Here is a 17,478-nt window from a genome sequence, read left to right as displayed (position 1 = left end):
TCGGTAGCCACTCCAACTTTATATATGCCCAGGTCTTTCGCCACTTACACGCCCTCCCTTCACAATATCCTGTCACTTATGACATTTGAACCTCAAGGGTATGGCCTGGCACTTGCCACTGTTTGATAATGATAATGATAATGAAATTCTGGTATACAGTGCTCAGGTGCACCACAACTTGTCAGAAAGTGCATATAAAGTACATGCAGTAATGTAAAAATGTCTGGAAAGCGAACAATGTATGAGTCAGATACATGCTTGTGTGTGTATGGAGGGGAGAAAATCAGGTGTAGTGTTGGCGAATCTCAGAAAGCATGGAAGTTTTGAAGTGTTCGAAAGTTCTCTCATCTTAATTAAACATAGGAAAATAGAAATTGTGAAATATAATTTGACAATATATATTTTTTTTATTGGTGATAGAAAAACTGTGCATCTTTACACAATGTGAATAAAATAAATAGATCAATTGTTTTTCTTTGAAAACTGATATCAGCAGAGAAGAGATAGGTTTGTAAACATTAATGAAATCATTAACAACTTACAACAAAATAAATAGATCAAATATCTCTCTCTCTTCCTTTACTCAGCTATCTCATTTATACTGATCCCTGTTAGTATACCCAGCATTTTGTCACCATCTCCATTCTGTTGTTTCCCACTCTCTCTCTCTCTCCTGCACTCCCCTCAGGCTGGGCAACCATGTATTTTCTTTGCGGTAGCACATCTGTTTCTGTCTTCATTCTTGACCTTTCTCTCTCCAGCTAGGTAACCTTGTACTTCCTCTACAGCAAGACACCTGTATCTGTCTCACTATAATCTTTTCATTACCTCCTCCCCTCTTAAAAGATTTTGTCTTGCAAATACTTGGTGACCTTGTCAGTGCAGGTGCCACTTAAAAGCACTCAGTCCATACTGTAAAGTGGTTGGTATTCGGAAAGGTATCCAGCTGTAAAAATCTTGCTAAAACTGACCTCACCTGGGCTTGTGCCACATAAAAAGCACTAAGTCTATTCTGCTGAGTGGTTGGTGTTAGAAAAGGCATCCAATCCTGCCAAAACAGTCACAGAAGTCTGATGCAGGCTTCGGCCTGGCCAGCTCTTGTGGTACCATCCCACCTATGAACACGGATGTTAAATGATTATGATAATATATATATATAGGGGGAGAGTTCACAAAAAAAAAAAAACCAACAAAAAAGACGAAGACAGGTGGTGTACAGAACAAACAGATGTATTAATATAACGCTCATGAATTGAAAAAGTCTTTTATGTTTCGAGCCTATGCTCTTCTACAGAAAGGGACACAAAAAACAAGGAGAAAAAAAAATGTGTGTAGTGGCTACCGATCTATATATATATATATATAAAATCATTATTACTTAATGTCTGCTTTCCATGCTGGCATGGGTTAGACAGTTTGACTGGAACTGGTAAGCTGCACCAGGTTTCAATCTGATTTGGTATGGTTTCTATAGCTGGATGCCCTTCCAACTACTCCAAGATTGTAATGGGTGCTTTTTACATGTCACAAGCATGGGTGCCATTAACATGACATCAGCAATGGCCACAACTATGATTTCACAGGTGCTAATTACATGACCCTGGCCATGACTACCATTTCACTTGGCTTGAGTCTTATCAAGCACAGCATATCGCCAAAAGTCTGTCACAAGTCATCACTAGTGTGAAGCTCAACATTCAAAGGTCATTCCTTCCTGGGTCTACCTCACATATATCACCATTTATGTATATACTCTCTTTTACTTATTTCAGTCATTTGACTGTGGCACCACCTTTAGTTGAGCAAATCGATCCCAGGACTTATTCTTTCTAAGCCTGGTACTTATTCTGTGTCTTTTGCTGAACTGCTAAGTTACGGGGATGTAAACACACCAGCATCGGTTGTCAAGTGATGTTGGGGGGACAAACACACACACATATATACACGACAGGCTTCTTTCAGTTTCCATTTACCAAATCCACTCAAGGTTTTGGTCTGCCCGAGGCTATAGTAGAAGACACTTGCCCAAGGTGCCACGCAGTGAGACTGAACCCAGAACCATGTGGTTTGTAAGCAAGCTACTTACCACACAGCCACTCCTATGCCTATATATCATCCATTATCCATGCTGGAATGGGTTGGATGGTTTGACCAGAGCTGGCAAGCTGTATCAGACTCCAGTCTGATTTGGCATGGTTTCTACAGCTGGATGCCTTTCCTGATGGCAACCACTTTACAGAGTGTGCTGCGTGCTTTTATGTGGCACCACTTGAGATTATAGTGTTTGTGTACACCCTCATACTGACATGATGTGATGGTTGTAAATGAGCATATTGTTTGTTTCCAGTCTTCTGTGAAAAACATGTCTGGCTATGGGAAATATTACTTTTCCTGAAAGCAGGTAAGGGTTGGAGACACAAAAGGAATCCAGCCATAGAAAATCAGCCTCAGTAGATTCTGTCTGATGCATGCAAGCATGAAAAAGTGGACGTTAAATGATGAGGATTTGGTTACTTACTTTATAACAGAGAAAAGTTTTAAAAAAGCAATTGAACTCTTAATAATGTTAAAATATTTTATATTTATTGAAATCCAGCACAAGAAAATGTACAACTTATCTAAATATATTACAGATAATGACAGAAATCTTTAAAAAAAAATAAAATAAAAAGAAAGCAAAGCACTCACAACCAGGTTGGTCTTATTGAAGTAGATTTTGAAGAACACAAAAATTTTTACAAAAAATGTAAAAAATAAAAAAATAAACAAGAAAAACAACTTGAAAACAAACAAAAAAAAAATTCTAAGTTTGATTTTCTTTATTTTAGTAAAATTTATAATTCTGAATTTTTTTTTTAAATACATATAACAAGAGTTCACCTGATTTGCGGAGCTTATGCTTGTTTATATACAATAGTAACAAACATTTTTGAACAAAAGACTATTTGGAGTGAAATAAACAACACACTTGGATGGAACTACAGAGAAAATAATCTACTTTTGATTAAAAAAAAAAAAGAAAAATTTCAAATGGAAAGTATGGAAGAATTAATGCTCAATTTAGTTTTACAGCTCACAATATCTAAGCCTTTAAAGTGAAGCAACTATAGGATTCCATATTTTTCTTCACACAACATTCAAATATCTATTTTCACAGAAAATCTCTGGGTGCCATATTTTTGCTTTAACACTGAAAGTTGGATTCCAAATTCTAAGCTATTAATTCCACTCCAGACAGTTAAAACAAAGTACATAATTACAACTAATTACAAAACTATTGCATTTTTTTTTATTTAAGTAGCACACGAGTAATAAAACTGCATAGTAACTGACTTAAAACCTTAGTTTTATTTTCACATCTCAGCTTTTTTAATTATTCATTTTTATACACATTAACACAGATTGTTTAGTAATTGGCGGTGATTGAACCACATTCAATTGATTTGTTGTGCAGTGTAAGATTAAAAGATACACCTTAAAGACATCGCAATAAATAAATAGATTAAAAAAAAACAAAAACAAAAAATGATTTTGTAAATATTTCTGATTTGAACCTTCTGCTTTGTTCATGTCAGCCTGTTACGGGAAATTTTGTTAAATTTTATTCCTTATTTACAGAAATTTAATTTAAATAAATGTATAACTCGAATTCTCAAAATTCAATGTAAATAATAAATAAATCGTCTTTCAAAACAAAAACAAAAAAAAAATATATATATATATATATATAAATATGTATATATATAAATTTAAAATAAGGGTGAGGGTCGACTTCTAGCATAATGGATGTCCACTTAGTGGTCATCCCTCTTATATGTAATATATATATAAATATATATTCTTTTATTCTTTTACTAGTTTCAGCCATGCAGCTGTGGTAATGCTGGAGCACCACCATAGTGGTGTGTGTGTGTGTGTGTGTGTGTGTGTGTGTGTATGTATGTAAATATATATATATATGAGAAAGAGAGAGAGAGAGAGAAAGGAGAAAAAGCAGAAAAGTCAAGAGGAACACTTGATATTTTCACATAAAGAAATCCTTTTTCCAAACTGAACCACAGAGAACTTGCATTATAAACTTTATTAAACAGGCATGGAAGTTGACTGAAAAGCTCAGAAAGGCTATTTTAATTAGTATTAATGAAATAGCAATTCATTTTACAATAAATTATCAACAGTAGTAACCAGCAGGAAATAACTGGATGAGAACCATAGATAAGCTTGAAATCAATTGATATTGAGATGGCGCTACCATAAAAATTGCTCTTATTACCGTAACAAAAAATTAATGTTAAATACAAGTTACAAGACAACTATTAATTACATTTGAGAGTGAAAAAGTTAAATCAAAATCTTAGACAGTAATTAACATGGAGGTTTAATAAACCAGTTCTAAGGCAAATGATATAAATAAAATATTTTTCAAAAAGAAAGAGTTGAGAATTTATCAAAACTCACTACATTGATTGTTCAGTAGCTAAGCAAATTGTTCAAAGAAGATTGGTAAAGAGTATCATGGAAAGCTTTCGAAATATTAATTTGGAAAACTGACCTTCAGAGATCATAGAGAAAGAATTGTTCTTGGAGTAAATTAAGAAAGACAGATGTATATATATATGTGTGTGTGTGTGTGTGTGTTTGATGATAGTAAACAGAGAGCAACAAGAACAGAAAAAAAAGTATACATGTGCAAGTACACATATACACACATAAGTTTGAAGACATTAAATAAATGTTCTCGTCAGCAACAACTGAAGTCCCAAAGCTTTACTGTTTTATCGTAGGAACCAGACACTATAATGAAGTCACTAAACTGCAAACAAGTGACACCATCAGAATGATTTCGTAGAGTTATCAGTCGTTTTCCTGTCTCCAAGTTCCATACCTGTACAAAAGAAAAATGCAACAAAAAAAATTCATATATAATTTCTTCAGAAAATGAATCAGGCCCACCAAGGCCTTGTGAGTGGATTTTGTAGACAGAAACTGAAAGAAGCCTGGAATATATATTTATTGTATATGCATGTGTGTGTACATTTCTACATCTTGACATCACGTGATAGTCGTAAATGATTGATATTCGGTATAAACATGTCCGCCATGGATCCGGACTTGGAAACAGGTGAAGGTTGGCAACAGGAAGAGCATCTGTCCACAGAAAATCTGCCTCAGTGAGCATAGATAAAGTGGATGTTAAAATGATAGTGAAGTCACAAACATAAACACCTTCTTGGCCCTTTCAATCTTGCCCCTGTATTACATCAAGGATGTTAATGGGGTGGGGTTGCACCAGCACCTGGCTGCTACGCATTTATAACAGAATAGACTGGAGCAATGTAAAAATAAAGTGCCTTGCTCAAGAACACAACACTCTACCTGGTTCAAGAATTGAACCAACAGCCTTCTGATCACGAATCCAACAATGTAAATACTAAGGCCATGCACCTAAAAATAAATATAACATGTCAGAAACTGAAAATAAGAAAATAAGGGGCTAAACACAGAGAGGACAAACAAGGACAGACAAATGGATTAAGTTGATTATATCAACCCCAGTGCGTAACTGGTACTTATTTAATCGACCCCGAAAGGATGAAAGGCAAAGTCGACCTCGGCAGAATTTGAACTCAGAACGTAGTGGCAGACGAAATACCTATTTTGCCCGGCATGCTAACGATTCTGCCAGCTTACCGCCTTATCGCCCCTTCTTATACCTTGAGAATCCTCCCAGATAACCTCACCTCCACTATCTTTACTCCCGTTCCTGTTGGGGTGCCCATGCATCTCTACAGCAAGACAAACATCCCTATCTCACTTTCCTACTTTAGCTTCTCTACACGTGATACAATGCCACCTCCCTCAGTACTGCACATCCACTCTGTGAAGGGGGTCTTGCTTTTTCAGTGGTTGGCATTAAGAAGGGCTTCCAGCCATAGAAATTTGGCCAAAGCAGACAATGATACCCACCACAGCCTCCAAGCTAACTGGATCCTGTCAAACCATCCGACCTATGCCATTATGGAACAAGGATACTAAATGATGTTGATAATGATGATGTTTAGATTAAATGTTTCCTGAAGTCAAATTCCAAAATTCTACAAAGTACCAAAGATAATATTGTAACCTCAAAGGTAAGCCTAAACTAAATATCATCATCATCATCATCGTTTAATGTCCGCTTTCCATGCTAGCATGGGTTGGATGATTTGACTGAGGACTGGCGAACAAGATGGATGCACTAGGCTCCAATCTGATCTGGCAGAGTTTCTACAGCTGGATGCCCTTCCTAATGCCAACCACTCCGAGAGTGTAGTGGGTGCTTTTATGTGCCACTGGCACGAGGGCCAGTCAGGCAGTACTGGCAATGGCCACACTCAAATGGTGTTTTTTTATGTGCCACCTGCACAGGAGCCAGTCCAGCAGCACTAGCAATGACCTTGCTCGAATGTTTTTTCACATGCCACCGGCACAAGTGCCAGTAAGGCAACACTGGTAACGATCACGCTCAAATGGTACTTTTTACGTGCCACCAGCACAGAAGCCAGTTAGCTGCTCTGGCAACGATCACACTCAGATGGTGCTCTTAGCGCTCCACTAGCACGGATGCCAGTCATCGAATTTGATACTTAATTGTTACATTGTCATAAAGCCACAGATTTGTAAGAGAATGCACAACAGACTGGATCAACCCCAGTACAGGTTTGGTTTTTACATTATGCCACTTCAGTTTTTGGCTCCATGTAATTAAGACAAAGTTGCTACAAAAACTATATCCAAAAGACTAGCCTTCCTCTTCAGATCCATAAAATACCTCAGCTCTGAACAACTGCTGTCTTCAAAGCTCAAGCGAAATGCACACGAGAGGATTTCACCTCAGTCGTGGATGATACTGTTGCTGGTACAAACAAAATCATCCTGGACTGCATCCAAAAGGTGGTCAATCCAACTGATTGGCAAGGAATTACTCACAAACTCACAAAACCTCCAGGACACAGACACACTGCCTCTTCTAAAACTACTACAATGGCCTGCCAACTATGTCCATCCATCTTCCTTCTTGTCAGCCATTCTATGTTGCTTCCAATAAGGCTCCACATTAACTTCTGTGTCCAGTCTCTCTAGAATTCCAACCTTTTGGAATACTTTCCAACCTGGATTTTGCTCTAAAGATGTTGATCTATAACTGTTCAAACTAAACGTCAACCACATCAGGTTGACCAGTTTGGATGGCCTGAAAATCACATTGGCATTGTCCCTTTATAGTGGTTGCTTACGTAGACCAGTCACAAGTCCTAGGACTCAAAGCTGGAACGTAACCCGATTTTCACTGCACAGGTGACTGAGATTGCCTCCCCTTCCCCATCAATGTGACCTGGCACAGGTGCCCATTATCTGTGTCTGGCGATATGGCTTGGCTAAAATAATCCATCTTGTGATTCTTTCCTGCAACATTCTAATATGATATCTGTAGTACCAGACTCCTTGATCTCCAAGCTACACACCCTGTGGTGTAACATTACTCCCTCAAATATTAAATCTTGTAATTTTCCTGGTGGTGACAATATTTTTTGTTTAGTTTTAGTTAATAAGGGCACATAGCTTGGTGGTTAGCATGTTGCTGGTCAGTCACAGAGTTAACTGCCCAGTGATTGCTGGAACTCATTCACAGCTGAGTGGATTGGAGCCACAAGGAATGAAGTGCTTTTCTCAAGAACACAATGCAGTGCTTGGTCCAGGAATTGAAACCACAATCTTATGACTGTGAGTGCAACACCCTAACTACTTGGGGAGATCAAGAAGTCTCTCCAGGTGGAACTGTTATTTCTAGCATTTGGAATTCACGTGCCAAGAGCACCATCTGAGTGTGATCGTTGCCAGAGCAGCTAACTGGCTTCCATGCCGGTGGCACGTAAAAGGCACCATTCGAGCGTGATCATTACCAGCGTTGCCTTACTGGCACCTGTGCTGGTGGCATGTGTAAAAAGATTCGAGCGAGGTTGTTGCCAGTACCACCTGACTGGCCCCGTGCTGGTGACACGTAAAAAGCAGCCACTACAAGATGGTGGGAGGATAAATATGAACACACAAATTTTAGTTTCCATTCACTATCTGTTCACAAGGCTTTGGTCAGCTCAACGCTATAGTAGAAGACACTTTCTCAAGGTGCCACACCCTGGAACTGAACCTGGAACCAAGCAGTTGGGGAGCAAACTTCTTCATTTCATTATATTGGCCATAAAGGCCTTACATTGAGAAAGGAAGCTGTGAGCTGGACACAGACATAATGTTATATGAAATGAAAAATGAAAATGATGATTAATGGGGGGAAAAGCGACGCCTGCCGATCGTTTCTTTTTTCCCCGAGAACATTGATCCCTTATATTATTCGTGAGGCAGCAAACCTCTTACATTGTTCACAATTCAATAACAAAATGAGGCACCTAAGCCTCTTATCCATATTCCTCCCCAACATCGCTTGTGACCGCATCCTCCGCCATCACCCACGCCTCTTATCACACAGCCATGCTAGCACCTCCAATTAGTATGTCACAAGACAGGTTATCAAAGTCAAGCCAACCAGCAAGAGACCCAGGGGCAACCAAGAACGAGATGGTTGGACGATATCCATAAACTTAATTGGTCATGCTTGGGAATCTGGCTGCAAAGAGTCATGGTGGTTGCTCGTAAGGTGGCAAGCTGGCAGAAACGTTAGCACACTGGGCGAAATGCTTAGCAGTATTTCGTCTGTCTTTATATTCTGAGTTCAAATTCCGCCATGGTTGACTTTACCTTTCATCCTTTCGGGGTTGATAAATTAAGTACCAGTTACGCACTGGGATCGATGTAATTGACTTAATCCGTTTGTCTGTCTTTGTTTGTCCCCTCTGTGTTTAGCCCCTTGTGGGTAGTAAAGAAATAGGTATTTCGTCTGTCTTTATATTCTGAGTTCAAATTCCACCATGGTTGACTTTACCTTTCGTCCTTTCATGGTTAATAAATTAAGTACCAGTCACGTACTGGGGTCAATCTAATCAAGTGCCCCCCCCCCGCCCCTCTCCAAAAATTTTGGGTCTTGTGCCTTGAGTTGAAAAGAATGGTGGTTGCTTGTGATAGGACTTCATGGACAAGGTGTCTGAAAGCTCTACCCACCCCAAAATAGTAAGTGGAGAATATGGATGTGTTGAATGGGAGTTTGAATTCAGAACAAGGGTGAAACAGAACAGAAAATAAAGAAACTGAAAATAATCTGAAGGCAATGTTAATAAGCTTACTTTGATAGTTTTGTCATCAGCAGCACTTACAACCCTCCAGGAATCAGCTTGGAGACATCTTAAATAAAATAAATAAATAAATAAATAAATACTAAAAATACAAACAAACAATAGTTGTAGTTTCTACAATTAACACTAAAAGAAAAGAAAATTTTTTAAATGTAAAAATTTTAAAAGATAACTTTTTCACATTTTTCTTTCTTTTCTTTTTTTGTTTTGCTAAAGTTACAGCAAATTCATCAGATTAAGATGAAATTCCATAGCATAACACTATCCTTAATTGTTTAGCTACAAACCTATTTAACTTTCAGAAAATCTGAGTGGGGAAAGAGGAGAGGAAATGAATTCAAAATATTTTTGGTTCTTCAATCAGCAGTCAGAGAAACTAGAGTGGTAATAAGAATAACAGGCAGGAAATTGCAAAACTGGGCCGATAATAGATCAAACAGAAAAGCCAGAAGGTGAGAGTGTGTTGCCATAATCACCCATAGTAATCTACAGTTTGCTTCCAACCAACCAACCACATATTTCTTAGATTACTTCACATTCAGATTTGGGTTAAATCAGTCTATAGTTTGCATAAATTTTATCAGCCTTATACACTGCCGCCTCCCTACCACTCATATATATATATATATATATATATATATATATATATATATATATATATATATATATATATATATATATATATTAATAAATGAAATAAAACATATGCATATATATAAACTTATATGTACGTACCTACCTCTACATGTACATATACATGCATATATGAGTACAGGACACCAAAGGGATGTCGAACACAATGAGAAACGAAAACATAGACACAAACCAAAGGAACTGGACATTTTTTTAAAAACAACAAAAAAATAGAGTACAAGACAATTAACACAAAGAAAAAACCCCTTCTTCAGTCGCTACGGTTTCATCTACTCTACGTTTTGAAGGATAAAAGCGAAAAGATATATATATATCTTGTTATATTTCAGAATGGTCATTTTGCCAGTTTAGCCAATAAATATATAAACATACAATATATATATATATATCAGCAAAATTTTGATTCAGATGAATATGCTACTTAAGTCAAAGGCACCAGAATTTTGTATGGTATTATCCATATAAATCAAATGGGGTGATTATAATCAAAATAAGCAACAAGTATATCTGAGGTAGAGCAGTACAATTGTTTCATGCTACTTCATTTTATTAAACACTGTAAGTATTACATCAGTTTTAAAATGTCGAGCAATCTTCAGCCACTTATAGAATTTGCCAGTCAAACGGACAATGCACATTCTTATCTCTATTTTTGGCTGAAGATTGCTCGACATTTTAAAACTGATGTAATATTTACAGTGTTTAATAAAATGAAGAAGCATGAAACAATTGTACTGCTCTACTTTGGATATACTTGTTGCTATTTTGATTATATATATATATATATATATATATATATATGTATATATAATATAATAATAATAATAATGAAATTATTGTATACAGTGCTCAGGTGCACCACAACTTGTCAGAAAGTGCATATAAAGTACATGCAGTAATGTAGAAATGTCTGGAAAGTGAACATGCTTGTGTGTGTATGGAGGGGAGAAAATTAAGTGTAGTGTTGGCGAATCTCAGGAAGCATGGAAGTTTTGAAAGATGCAGTGCTCCGACAACTAACAACAGATACCGGCAGTTTGTTCCACGCTTCAGCAACTCTCAGCGTGAAAAAATGTTTCCTGAAGTCATGGGAGCTGTGCTGTTTTCTTACTTTGTAAATATGTCCACGGGTGTTAGATAGGTGGAGTTTGAAGAGGTGCTCAGAGTTATTGTTTGTGCGATGGTTGATAATTTTATGGGTGTCTGCCAAGTCAGCTGCCAGACGTCGGAGTTTCAATGTGTCCATGCCCAGGGAAGTAAGGCGTTCAGGATATGGCAAATGCCTGATGGAGGGTATTCTTTTGGTTGCACGTCGCTGAACAGCTTCCAGACGATTGATGTCCTGGGCAAGATAGGGGTTCCAGACCGGTGATGCAAATTCCAGGTGAGGTCTTACCATAGCTATATAAAGCCGCAGATAGATAGCCGGAGAGCGGCTCACAAAGGATTTGGTGAGTGATGCCAAGACACCCTCAGCCTTCTTGACAATTTTAGCGATGTGTTTTGTCCAACGCAAATCACTGTCGACAATAACACCCAGGTCACGTTCACTTGAAGACTTTTTGAGACTAGTGTTGTGGAGGGAGTAGGTGGACGCTGGGTTTCTCCTCCCAAAATGCATGGTGGTACATTTGTCCACAGCCAGCTTGAGTTGCCAGTCCATGATCCACTGCTGCATTGTGTCCAGGTCTGCTTGCAATAGAGATCCATAGTGTACAGGATTTGACCTCTTTATTTCGAGGTACAGCTTGATGTCATCTGCATATTTCAGTACTGTGGCATTCTTTAAGTTGGCATCTATGTCATTAACATATGCAACAAATAAAAGGGGGCCAAGAACAGATCCCTGCGGCACACCAGATGTCATCTCATAGGGCGAAGAGTGCTGTCCTAGAACTGTGACAACCTCTTTTCGGCTGAAAATAAAGGACTTTAACCAGTTATAGAGTTCGTCTCTTACACCCAACGCAGAAAGCTTCACCATAAGTCTTTTGTGTGGCACAGAGTTAAAAGCCTTAGCAAAGTCCAGGTAAACAACATCCACCCAGGATCCGCGATCAGTGATTTGGGTAACGTCCTCAAGAAACTCGATGAGTTGATTACAGCAGCTGGAGTTAGGAATAAATCCAAATTGTGACGGCTGGATGAGGCTGTGAGACTTCCAGAAGTTCCAGAGGGTTTCTCTGATACAGGATTCCATCAGTTTGGCGATGCAGCTAGTAAGACTGATGGGGCGATAGTTGACAGACGATGTGCGGTCGCCTTTTTTGAACAGAGGGATGACACTGGCAGTTTTCCACTGTTCTGGAGTAACACCATTGTCAAGACAGAATTGGAAGAATAGAGAAAGTTGGCTTTATTTATTCAAGGTCACAATACATATATTAAATTGCTACTAACAGTTCCATATGTTGAGAGAACTCAAACATATTCTTCAGGTGTGTGTGTGTGTGTATAAAATTATATTCAATTTCTTTAGTTCATTATCTGTAGTTTGCACCTGAAGAATATATTTGAGTTCTCACACCAGATGGAACTGCTAGTAGCACTTTAATACATGTATTGTGACCGTAAATAAATAAATATTTCTCTCTCAACAGATTGTTGAATTTTCTTCATGGATCAGTACATTATATATGTATGTATGTGTATACTCGCTTTAATTGTTTCAGTTCTGTGACTGTGGCCATGCTGGAGCACCGCCTTTAGTCGAGCAAATCGACCCCAGGACTTATTCTTTGTAAACCTAGTACTTATATGTGTATATATATATATATATATATATATATAATACCAATGATCAACTTCTCATTGTTAATTACTGCTCCACTTCTTTTCTTTTCTATAGACACACACACTAAATGATGATGATTGATCACACACACACACACACACATTTATATATGTATATCATCCTTTAATGTTTGTTGTCTAAGCTGGTATGGGTTGGACTGTTTGATCAGGGCTGATAAAGTGAGGGGCTGCACCAGACTCCAGTCTGATTTGGCATGGTTTCTACAGCCCTTCCTAATATGCCAACCACTCCAAGAACATCAAGGGTGCTTTTATGTGCCAGTTATGTGACACCAATATCTGCCACGACTTCAATTTCATTTGGTTTGATGGGTCTTCTACTGAAGCATGGCATATTGCCAAAGGTCTTGGTTGTTTGTCATTGCCTCCATGGGGCCTAATGCTCGATAGGTGCTTTCTACATGTCACTGGCACAGGTGCTAATTATATGACACCAGCATCGGCCACATTGCCTCTATGAGGCCTGTCACTCGAAAGGCGCTTTTTATGTGCCACGACTATGATTTCACTTGGTTTGACGGGTCTTCTCAAGCACGGCATATCGTCAAAGGTCTTGACCACTAGCCATTGCTTCCATGAGGCCCAGTGTTTGAGGATTATGCTTCACCACCTTTACCCATGTCTTCCTGGGTCTACCATTCCAACAGGTTCCCTCCACAGAAATCAGCACTTTTTTTAAACAGTTGTCCCGTGCGGTGGAATGTAAAAAGCACCATCTGAATGTGGCTGATGCCAGCACTGCCTTGACTGGCGTCTGTGTCGGTGGCACGTACAAAGCACCCACTACACTCACGGAGTGGTTGGCGTTAGGAAGGGCATCCAGCTGTAGAAACACTGCCAGATCAGACTGGAGCCTGGTGTAACCTCCTGGCTTCCCAGACCCCGGTCGAACCGTCCAACCCATGCTAGCATGGAAAACGGATGTTAAACGATGATGATGATGTCCTTGTCCATATGCATCACATGATCATACCAACGCAGTCATCTCTCTTGTGCACCACATCTGATACCATTAATGCCCAACCTTTCTCTCAAGATGCTTACACTGTTGTACATGCACACTGACATTGCACATCCAGTGAAGCATACTAGCTTCATTTCTTACAAGCCTATGGTAATATATATCTAATATGATAAATGTGAAAACTAATTTCTGTGTGTCACTTAGACTCCCTGATGGAGTGAGAATAATAATAGGCATTGAGACAGTGAGGGCGGTGGTGAAGACAGACAGAGAGAGGGAGAAAGAAAAAGAGAGAGAGAGAGAGAGAGAGAGAAAGAAAGAAAGAAAGAGGTTAGCAAAAAAAAAAAAAAAATTGTACTGACCCCCACGAATGGGAAGACGAACAATATTTACCATGCAGCTCTGCAATAAGTTCCAAGTTGACAAGTTATATCATTGTTTTAATGAAAATTGTTCATTGCTTGAAAAATATTGTTTAATAAAATTTAATACATACCCCATGCATGATGTGTGATAGTTGGGCCCAATGAAGAGCCCTTCATAGGAGCTAGCTTAAAATCTGCCTGATAGGGTGGCTTTTAAGCGAGTATGTGTATGTTTGTGTATACCCTTGTCTTGACATTGTATGTTTGTCATTGAGCATCACCATCATACAAAGATGATATTCATTTCCAATCTTCAGTGAAAGTCAAGTCTGACCAAGGTGCATGTATGACCTTGTTTGGAAACAGGTAAGTGTTGGTGACAGGAAGGGCATCCAGCTGTAGAGAATCATCCTCAACATATTTTGTCTGAGCCATGGAAAGGAGGATGTTAAACAATCTATATCTGTGTGAGTGTGTGTGGATAGGTAGATAGATAGATAAATAGATAGCTGTTGTCTAATAATTTTGGTGCTTTGGCTACTTGCACAAATGATGATTGTTTTCATCATCATCATCATCATCGTTTAATGTCTGCTTTCCATGCTAGCATGGGTTGGACGATTTGACTGAGAACTGGCAAACCAAATGGCTGCACCAGGCTCCAATCTGATCTGGAAGTGTTTCTACAGCTGGATGCCCTTCCTAATGCTAACCAGTCCGAGAGTGTAGTGGGTGCTTTTTACATGCCATCGGCATGAGGGCCAGTCAGGCAGTACTGGCAACAGCCATGCTCAAATGGTGTTTTTTACGTGCCACCTGCACAGGAGCCAGTCCTGTGACACTGGCAACAGCCTCGCTCGAATGTTTTTTCATGTGCCACCAGCACAAGTGCCAGTAAGGCAACGCTGGTAACAATCACGCTCAAATGGTGCTTTTTATGTGCCACTGGCATGAAAGCCAGTTAGCCGCTCTGGCAATGATCACGCTTGGATGGTGCTCTTAGCGCTCCACTAGCATGGATGCCAGTCATCAAATTTGATTTCGATTTTACTTGCCTCAACAGGTCTTCACAAGCAGAGTTTAGTGCTCAATGAAGGAAAGGTACACCCAGGCTGAAAATTAGGTATGTTTTAAGAAATGATCTCAGTTTAAAAATAGCAGAAGTGCATTATACTTTACCTGACTACACCCGTGTGTCCTTCAGCAGCTTTCCAGTCAATAGTGTTAACACACACTCCAGTGTGAATGTCCCAAAATTTGAGGTTACAATCAAGCGACCCACTAACAATTCGAGTCGAATCAAACTGCAGACAAGTGACAGCATTTTGATGACCATCCAATGTCATGATACAGTTAGCATCAAAATTCCAAACCTGTTTAATAAATAAAGCTTAATTAATTAATTAAAAAGAAATGTGAGTGTGTTGCCATAATCTCCCATTGTACCAACATATGTAGTGGGTCTCCGAAAGTGGTCTCAAGGAGTAACGTCCCTGCCTTCCTGAGCTAGTTTTCCACTACATTTCTTAAAAATTGTGGTAGAGGCCTTGGTCTCGGGACCACTCATGTCTAGAAATTGAGGTTGGGGGTAAGCAAGGGCATGCTCCCCATAGAAAATCCAGCTCCAAAAAAAGCCTTATGATAGTGAAGGTGAATGGGTACCAGTCAGTCAGCCAGCCAGCCCAAAGGTTGGGGTGGGCTGCACCTGCCTACCTTAGTTGCTATGGCATTGATGTAAATGTGGCCATCCCCATTAATGGGGACAAAACCTGAATTTAAAACACTGGATGATGATGATGATGATGATGAAAGGTCTGGTAGTAATATTTCAAAAGTATTCCATCTAATAGTGTGGCTGTGTGGTTAAGAAGTTTGCTTTGCAGCCACACGATTTTAGGTTCAGTCCCACTGCATGGCTCCTTCACCAACCAAATCTTTGTGAATGAATTTGGTGGGTGGAAACGATGCGTGTGTATCTGTATACATGTGTATGTCTTTGTGTTCATTCTCCCACCATTGCTTCTCAACCGGTGTTGGTTTGTTTACACCCCCCATAACTTAGTACTTCAGCAAAAGAGACTGATAGATAAAAAATAAGTATGGGGGTTAATTTGTATGACTAAACCCTCAAAGGCTGTGCCCCAGCATGGCCGCAGTCCAATGGTCCGATGGCAGGATCAAGTAAAAGATATGGTTGATGCTGCAACATCCCCACTATCTGTAACAGTTCCTCAAATCTATGATAGTCCATTTGTGTTGAGCAATGACAATTTTATGTAAATGAGAGCAAGCATGGCCATGTAGATTAAGAAGTTCCTTTGCAGCTATATGGTTTTTGGTTCAATCTCACCGTACAGTACCTTTGGTATTGCCTTGAACGAAATAGTTTTATTTTTTATAATAAAAGCTTAGTCAAAGAAGGAAGGGCAATTCCCATAACTGTTTTCAGGCATCCTTGGGTGCCTTTAACAAAGTATTTTGTTGCAAACTCATTGGGAAATGTATTGTGTTCCCCAAAATTCCTGAGTGAGGGATTAAGTCTACCAGCCATGAACAGAAATAATCCTGTTAATGGGCTTCCACATAGTTACCATCTATCAAATCTTATGCACAGGAGTCAGACAGATGGCACCTGGCCAAGGTGCTATGCAGTTATGCAGTGGGATCGAATCCAGAACATGATTGGAATTAGGAAGACAGAAACTGTGCAAAGGCTCATCATTTTAACGTCCACTTTTCCATGCTTGCATGGGTTGGACAAAGACTTAATGAGGTAGATTTTCTGTGGTCAGATAGTAGAAACCTTTTGCTCATGTTGCCAAGGAGCGGGACTGAATTCAAAATCACAAGGTTGCAAAGAAAACTTCTTAAAAACACAACCATGCTTGCATCTTATACTATCCCTGCAATAAACAATATCGATCTAATATTTGCTAAATCAGAGTTAATTAGGTTGATTATGAACTATGAAGTTAATAAAAGAATTAATTACCTTGATTGTTTTGTCTGCCGAGCCAGATACAATTTTTGACTCATTGAAGCGTACACATAGAACAGCAGCTGAATGGCCCCTAAAAAGAAATAAAACGTTTAATAGAAGTTTATGTCAACCTGCATGCAGTAATACCATGAAATCAAAATTGAAATTTCAAATTCTTAACCCTTTAGTGTTTAGATTATTCCATCAAATGTAATGCTTATTGATTCAAATTATTTTTAATTAATCCTACACCATCCCATATCTTCAAGGGCATCCAGCCGTCGAATATCATCCTCAACATATTTCGTCTGAGCCATGGAAAGGTGGATGTTAAACAATCTATATCTCTGTGTGTGAATATATATGATAGATAGATAGATAGCTGCTGTCTAATAATTTTGGTGCTTTGGCTACTTGCAC

The 17,478-nt window shown here is 38.9% G+C and overlaps 1 protein-coding gene across 1 annotated transcript in view; it reads right to left on the bottom strand.

Annotated features, from left to right (window-relative positions):
• Positions 1-3,878: 3,878 nt before the first annotated feature.
• LOC115210938 (F-box/WD repeat-containing protein 1A) overlaps positions 3,879-17,478 on the bottom strand; it is a 48,906-nt gene continuing 35,306 nt past the window's right edge. The window contains exons 12-15 of the mRNA XM_029779729.2: positions 17,071-17,149; positions 15,258-15,451; positions 9,273-9,330; positions 3,879-4,885 (exon numbers count right to left, since the gene is read on the bottom strand). Of these exons, the coding sequence (XP_029635589.2) occupies positions 4,742-4,885; positions 9,273-9,330; positions 15,258-15,451; positions 17,071-17,149 (475 nt within the window). The 3' untranslated portion in view covers positions 3,879-4,741. The remainder of the gene's footprint in view (positions 4,886-9,272; positions 9,331-15,257; positions 15,452-17,070; positions 17,150-17,478) is intronic.

The sequence above is a fragment of the Octopus sinensis genome, linkage group LG4 (assembly GCF_006345805.1).
Source record: "Octopus sinensis linkage group LG4, ASM634580v1, whole genome shotgun sequence".
In the NCBI taxonomy this organism is placed as follows: domain Eukaryota; kingdom Metazoa; phylum Mollusca; class Cephalopoda; order Octopoda; family Octopodidae; genus Octopus; species Octopus sinensis.
This window is presented reverse-complemented; position numbering and strand designations above follow the sequence as displayed.